This window comes from Octopus bimaculoides, chromosome 4, assembly GCF_001194135.2.
Source record: "Octopus bimaculoides isolate UCB-OBI-ISO-001 chromosome 4, ASM119413v2, whole genome shotgun sequence".
In the NCBI taxonomy this organism is placed as follows: domain Eukaryota; kingdom Metazoa; phylum Mollusca; class Cephalopoda; order Octopoda; family Octopodidae; genus Octopus; species Octopus bimaculoides.
The window spans coordinates 93247605-93255655 of NC_068984.1; the positions used below are offsets into that span (position 1 = coordinate 93247605).

The window sequence follows — 8051 nt, forward strand, 5'->3', positions numbered from 1 at the left end:
TTTGCAGCTGCTTTCGGACAATTCATGAGACACCCATTTTCCAAGTTTAGGAACCTTTCCAAGTTGTTGAAGATGACGATGAACAGTTGTATAGTTTGAACTAAGCTTTATTGCCAATTCTTCAACTGATAATGCAGGATTTTCTTCAAGTAATGCCTCAAGGAGCTTATCATCAAACTGAACTTGATGTCCTGTTGTATCTTCATCTTCAAGGCTGAAATCTCCACTTCTGAATTTTGCAAACCATCTTCTGCAAGTTCTTTCATTCAAGCATTCTTTCCCATAAACTGAGTGTATGTTTTGAGTCGCTTTGGCTGCAGAGTTTCCTTTTTTGTACTCATAAAGCATTATGTGCCTCAAATGTTCTTTGGATACTTCCATGTGAGAAAGGGTTTTAGTCAAAAAAATTTTAATTCTATTATTCTGTAAAATAATATTTGATTAGTTTAAATGTACACAAATGCATAAAAATAAATTTTAATTCCATTAGATATTCTAAAGTACTATTAAATTCAATTTTAAAACAGATAAAATCAGACAGAACTTATGGGATGACCTGATAATAATGATAACAGAACTTTCACTATGCAAAGTGTGATGTGTATGTTACATTAAGTATGTGTGTATTTATGAGACTAATGCAAAAAATAACAAGTAAAATAATTTTTGCCATTTATAATACCAAAAACAAAATATTCTTTATTATGCATGTAATATATATTAATTATAGTTAAAAATATTTCAAATTCTAAAATAACGTAATAAGAAAATAATCAATATTCATTTGCATTAATGTTCATAGGAAAAGTTTTTTTAAAAACCAATATATAAAAAGTAAAAAGAAACATGTTATATACAGCCAGAACAAGCATTGGATTCACTTAGATTTCATAATTTTTCTTATTCCTCTCTAATGTAATATCCGTTTGTTCAAGCATATTTTATTTGACCAAATATGAATTAGCAATGCAAAATGTCTTGCAGAGAAGCAGCTAGAATACAGCAATAAACAAGGAGACAAATTGCACAAAATTCTGAACAACATAGAGAAGCACAGCCACAACTTCCTTCAAATCAACAAGAACATATTGTGGCTCAAAATGCTGAACAAAATAAAGCAGCATGATAGTAAGTTTCTTGAGAGCAGCAAGAACTTCTGTTTGCACAAAATACTGAACATCATAGAACAGCAAATCTTATTCAAAAACAGCCTGAACAGATTTTAGATCAAGATCCTGAACAACATTGTCAAGTATACCAGCAACTAAGAGCTCAGAATATAATTAATTGATGAAACAAGCAAATAAGGATAGTCAATGTTGCAAGACAGCATGATATTGACTCAGTCATATCAGTAGCTGTCAATGTAACCTGTCAGAGTTGTGGCTTCATAACATACCAACATTCATAGGAAAGTGTCCTGGAGAAATATTGTCCTATTCTGATTATGGTATTTGCTGTAAAATATGGTTTAATACTTCTAGAAGTACCAGATTGATCTGATTTACTATATCATTTGTTCATACTTAATTCAACAAAACAAAATATTTGAGAAGAAACATTCAACATTCAGTGCTTGGTTGAGTGTAAAATGAAAGTGAATGATGCTACATTCCTTTTCATTTACAGAATGCATGGAGTTAATAGATTCTTTTGAGCGCCAAGAAATACTATTATTGATGCACTATCCAGTCTACAAACTTACATTTATGATTCTGAAGAACAAATTTGAGAATGGTTGCAGAAAATGAAAGATACTTTTATTTTATGTATGGTTCATTCTGTGATAGTTTTAAGAAGCACTTATTTACTATCATTCCTATTTATTCAAGAACAAATTGATACCAGAAAATACTTTCTATTGGGCTATATACTGACAAAAACCCAGATGGTAAACACTCAAGAATGTATAACTTGTTTACATGAGGTTGCTGTATTGATTCCTGATAATGGCAAGGAAACACATCAAATTGAGTAGAGAACAATGTCTCCAAATATTTAGCAACTCATCAACCCTATGATCCCTATGACGTGTCCATATATATTTCTTAGTGGCTTAGCTAGAGGGCAACTCAATATACTAAACCAAAGTTTAGAAAAGTTTGGAAAAGTTACATATCTTTAATTTCATTCTTTTGGGATAATATATTGTGAATATATCTATTCTAGTAGTTTTGTGTAGACCATTGTACCAAAGTCTTATTTGCTCATTTGCTGTGTATTCAAAACTGGCTATATGAGATCTGTATAATGGTCTGGTGGCTTGCAGGCTGTGCTAATCAGACTGGAAGATGATACTTTCCCCAAAATGGGTTGTCCAAAATATATGGTAAAGTAGTACCAAGACATGATGGCTATCATAAAAGAAAAAAAAAATTGAAAAAGAACCTTCATTAATTGTGATTTTTATTTGCAATGAAAAGTGAGAAGAAATTACAAGAGAACTCAATGCAGATAAAACCAGTAGAGATTGTCTTGATATAACTCCTGAAGTTTTCTAAGTGAAGCAGCAGCAAGTTCTACAAGACTTCAAGTCTAGTATTTTTGGAAAATTAATGAGGCATGTGAGCACAATTGAATTTCAGAAAAGATGTTTATCTTATAATTTTTTTATAATTATAAAAAAAAAACATCCCAAAACATGACAAGAAATTGACTAAATTGTCTCTGCTGAACTCTTTTCAAATAATGCATAGTTGGTTTTTAGAGTTTGATGAAGTACATGATTCATGAACCTTGCATATTATATGGAAAATGCAGCAAGAATTACTCGTGTAGGTTCTATTCACAAACACCTAGTGTTGGAGACTGTTGTTCATTGTATCATTGGTGAAATCCAACTGAAAGTGGTCATACTGCTAACGTGTTAGTTCAGAATAGAGACATTGAAATGGCAATTGACATATAGTTCCTTGCAATTCTTTCAGTGACTTAAAAGCCTGCATCATTATTGAATGGTACATATCTGTCAAAGCTACCAACTATCTGTATAGTGGTAAGAAACTCTCGAGAGAGCTGAACAGCAAAAGGTCTTCAGAAAAAAAGACCCACTTAGACAAATGTTTCAGCCCTTAACTTACACTCTACAGAAGCCATGCTGCATCCAGGTCATGACTCCTGGGTGCCCTTCTGCTGACACTTTTTAGCCACTTGGATATCTGAGATTTGTGCATCAAAACTACTTGAAGATTTCATCTAGTTGTAATTCCTCTCTGTTGACTCAGCTTTCAAACTTATACTTAAGAAATAACATTGGTTGTCATCGTAGTAGTAAAATGTTAGCACTATCACATTGACTCACTCAGAGTTACTTCCCTTAGTGTTAAAATCCAAAAATATTGCCTTCAATTGGTATGGAGATAGTTTTTTGTTCCTCCTCAACCAGATCCAGCTGGAACATCTCTCCACTGTCTCTGGTATTATTTTTAGGGCTTTGGTCCCGTTCTTCCCTGAGACTGAAAGTTGTTTCGTTAGATTGTAAGCAGATTTACCCACAAAACCTCTGGCTCCAAGCTCTATAGCGAGAACTGTGAATCAAAAGTTTGCTTACCTTAGGCTGTTGGTCAGACTGGTGTATTTTTCAGTTTTGATCTTGTATGCCTCTTCTATTCTACTTTCAAATGGCCCAGTGAGTTCAATCAAAATCAGTTGTTTTAATAAACTGTAAGGGAGTACAATATCCATCCTCAAACCACTTGTCCTGATGATGTCTTATTGTTCTGTTGATCCTGGGAGGTCTGCTGAGCACTCCTAGTCCTCCACACCAGCCAAAAGATCCATTCCCATTCCTCGTATAGCATAGCTGTTCCTGGCCATGATTTTCTGTCTCTGGCTGTTGTTGGAAATTCTGGTTTTACTATTGCTTTATTCATTACATGTATGATCTCCTTAAACATTTGATTGTTCCCCCATTTGCATCTTCCTTAGGCTAGTGCAACTCTGCAGCAGCTCAGAATGTGTGTCATTGTCTACTCCAGCAAAGTGGGAACTTAGGATTATCTGATTTGCCCTACTTCACTAGGTTTAAATTCAAAAGCAGGAGATCATAGACAAATCTGGAGATAAAAATTATTCTAAGAGGTGCTATGCACTACAAGTCATTCCAGGTGAGACACTTCTGGAGTGCACCTTCCTACATTGTCCACTGGCTCTGTTGGCTATGTATTGTCTTTTGAATTCTTATGGCATACTCTTCCTTTATCACCTTCTGTAAAATCAGACCTCTCTTCATCTTTCCCCTAACCTCTGACCACTATTCTATTTTTCTTATGCTCAGTCTCTACCTATTAGCCTGAGTGTGTCCCATTATTTCTCTGATCATAAGGCTTTTCTTTGCTGCATCCATTGCCTCTTAGACTTTCCAATTCCTGCCTGTCTTCAGTGTGAGCCAGATTGACCTCACAACCTTGTCTTTCAAATCTTCTAGCATGGTTAAGAGCTTTGCTTTTCCAAATTTGTATTCCTTGACAATGAACTTGGCAACAGTAGAGTGCAACATCAGTAAGACCTAGTGGAACACTAAGCCACTTCCTGTGTACTTGTTGATTTTGACCTTCATGTCCTCCACTATTCTAGTGCTGCAAACCTTTTTCCACCATTTGTTTGGTTTTGGTTCCCCTTTTCATATCTTTCAGGGTGTTGTCATACCACCTTCTGAGGCTTTTAACTGGTTCCTCTGCCACTGTTGGGATATTTTGGCTGGCTACTATAAACACAAGTGTTTCCACAAATTTCCCTTTCTGCAAAGAGAGGTTCTGGGATTTCTTTGGTTTGAACCTCATTCTGGAAGATGCAACTACCTTGTCCATTTCAGCATCCTGTGTGTTTCATCCTCCTTTGTGGGAAGGACTGTATGTATTGCCATCCATGAAGGCTTTTAGAGGTGACATCCAAAGTTCTTTTGGAACTAACCATTCCATTGTTGCCTTCAGGATGACCTCCATTTCCAACACAAAGGGCATAGGGAAAATTGCACAGCCCATTTTTATGCCCACTTCCAAATTGATCTTGGCAGTTGTGTACTCTTTCATGGTGAATAACATAGAGAGACCACAAAAATATTTCTTCAGCATTTCTCGAATATTCTTTGGAACGTGTTACATCTCAAGAGCTAATTAAATCATCTTGTGTGGGACCAAACTGAGCCATACCACATCAAGGTTGCTCTTTTCTGCTCTAGCTCTTTGGATTAGCTCCCAAGATCATTGAGGCATGTTCTACACAACCCAGCACTGTACAGGTGCCTCTGTTCTGAACTGACATATCTAAGTACTTATTCTCTGTAAGATATTTAGTTAACCTTGCTGTCATAGCAGAGAAGATTTTACCTTCAGCTTTCAGAAGTGATATTGGTCTGAATTGGCTAATGCCACTTGAATTCTGCTTTTTTGGAATGTATACTCCTTCAGCTTTTATTCATTGGTTGCTGATCTTCAAGTTCTTCTATGCTGGCCTTATAAAATTCGTAGAGCCTTCATGATTAATTCAAAACAATGTGAATAAGTAAGCATTACACTTGAATGCTAAAGGGTTAAATATGAAAATTGCAATTACCTTGGGTCATTTGTATTATGTTACAGACTTTTCAAAATCCCTATTAATCAAAATAATTCTTCTGTAGAATGTCTTCATTGAAAAGTTATTTTTAAACTAAACAATACAGAAAATGCTCTTCAACAAGCTCAATCAACTAAATCCACAACTTATTTTCATGAAAATGCAAAGAATCCAAAAATGAGAAATTCCTTTTATTGCAACCTCCCTGAATATTATATGATGCAGTCATCATATACAATTTGGCAAAGAATGACAAGGCAGCCAAAAGAAATACTGGATACCATCTGTTGTAGAGAGAACTCTTCATCACAAAGCCAGAATTACAAGATTTAATGTAGCCAAGTATAACCTGCAAAAGTTTTAAGCAAGCATACTGAGTATTTAATTTCCTTGAGAATGACCATGAATGGGACAGCTAACCAGCTCAGAAATCTATTTGTTATCTGTAAATTTATGTTTTGCAACAGTCTTATTGAAAATTTTCTATATCACAGAAGAGAAAAAAATGGCCATTGAAAATGTAAATGACATGCCATGCAATCCAACAAACCTGCGAATATTTGAAGATGAAAGAGAATTCAACTAATCAACTAAAATGACACATCATAAAGATAAATATAAAGCATGGACTAAGAATGTTAGTTATGGACAAGTCATCTTAGTAAATGTAAATTTTGTAGAATGTACATGCAGAGTTTTCAGAATGTGAAATAAAATATATTAAAAGATTATTTATTAAGCCATCCAAAATTTCAATAATTTATTCAATTAAAATGCACCTAATATAATGTGTATTTTTCTGAAACTGAAATTAGAGGTAAAATTAATAAGTTCCTAATTCATTCAAAAACTCTTTGCATTTAAACTAAATACATTTTTTTAATATTAAAACTATTATTTAAAATAGACAAACAATTTAAATTTAAAATTTTGTATTTTGCCAGAGCATCCAGTACCAAATTGGTTTTCCCTATTCATAATATTTCACCCTATTATTTCAGATGTTGAGCATGCTGGAAATAAAACCCACTCTTTATCAAATAAATATGCAGTCAGCATCCTTAAGTTTGTTTTAGCTTGACAATACACTTTAAACTTTTTAATTATATACTTTCAGTTTAATTGTAGTTGAGGCTGGTGACTTATTATTTAAATAGTTGAATTTTTTCATTCCAAACCATGCCACAGTTATTGAGGAAAGTTCATTAATCAGCCTTGAAATACCTACATCAGCTGGTTATACATCATCTCAAATCACTATCTGATTATGAAGATGTACTTTTTATGGTGACTTTATATTAAAAAAGAAACAAATACCTTTTAAATTATTGCTTCAAAAGTGTACAGTATTTTCTTGTAAATGTTAAGTTTACATTGTGCTTATTTGTAATATTAAAAAAAAAATAAAACTTATTGATTTCCAAAGCTGAAAAGAATTTAATAGAATTATCTTAATTATGCAGCTCTTGTGAATTATTTGAAAGTGACACATCTGAATGTTCAACTAAAGAATCCTCTCAACAACAATCTTCGATTAGCCAAAGTTGATTTGCCACGTGTGAACAGCACAAATCCAGAGAATCCATTCTCCATATCTGTACCTGTTCAAGCTGCAGGTAAATGCAATTCAATCTATATAATTATCTGCTTGTTTGTTTGCCTGTTATACTTTAGTTAGTTAAGTGGAGGTGGAGTAAAAGTGTGTGTGAGAGAGAGGGATGTGAGGAGTGTGAGTAGAGAAGTAGAGAAAGAGGCATAATAAGGCCAAATGGATCACATGATTAGTCGAAGGGAGATGCAAAGAGCAAGAGAGAAAGTCAATGAGAGAAAAGAGGGAGAGAAAAGTATTAACGAAATGCTGTAGGATGGGGAGAGAAACGTAATGAGAAAGAGATATGTTTAGGATACAATATTTAATGAAGGGTAATGTTCTGGTGGTGAGGTTAAAGAAAGGCAGATAAAGAGATGGGTAGGAGAGGCAGTTACATTATGAGAGAGTTAGTGAAAGTGAGAGATGAAGAGAAAGAGAGAAATGTTAAAGACATGAAGATGGAAATTACATGGTTAGAAGAGGTAGAGAAAAAGAGAGAAAATATAAAGTGCTTAGTAGAGGGAAATTTTAAGATATAATATATTATTGTGACTGGAAGTGAAATAGCAAAATAAAAATAGAAATGCAAATCATCCTTTCTTTCTTAACCCTTTCATTACCAACCCGGCTGAAACCGGCTCTGGCTCTGAGAACAGATGTCTTGTTTTCATAAGTTTTGAATCAAAATCTTCCACCAAACCTTAGTCACAATTTATGTTCCTAACACTAGCTGAATGATAACTAAGTTATTTTACTAAACTCTTTGTTATATTTAAAAAGAAACACTGAGCATCTCAAAATAAATTCAGTAACAAAAGGGTTAAATAGCTTCTCTTAATCTTTTTTAGTTAAAATTATTTTATTTATTTTCTCTTTAACAAAACATAAATTAACTCTAAGGCGC

At 33.8% G+C, this 8051-nt stretch overlaps 1 protein-coding gene across 4 annotated transcripts in view; it reads left to right on the forward strand.

Annotated features, from left to right (window-relative positions):
• Positions 1 to 8051, forward strand: part of LOC106876920 (cyclin-D-binding Myb-like transcription factor 1) — a 120619-nt gene that overhangs the window by 100921 nt on the left and 11647 nt on the right. For all 4 annotated transcript variants that reach the window (XM_052967261.1, XM_052967262.1, XM_052967260.1 and 1 more), the window contains exon 14: positions 7020 to 7172. In XM_052967261.1, coding sequence (XP_052823221.1) covers positions 7020 to 7172 — 153 coding nt within the window. The remainder of the gene's footprint in view (positions 1 to 7019; positions 7173 to 8051) is intronic.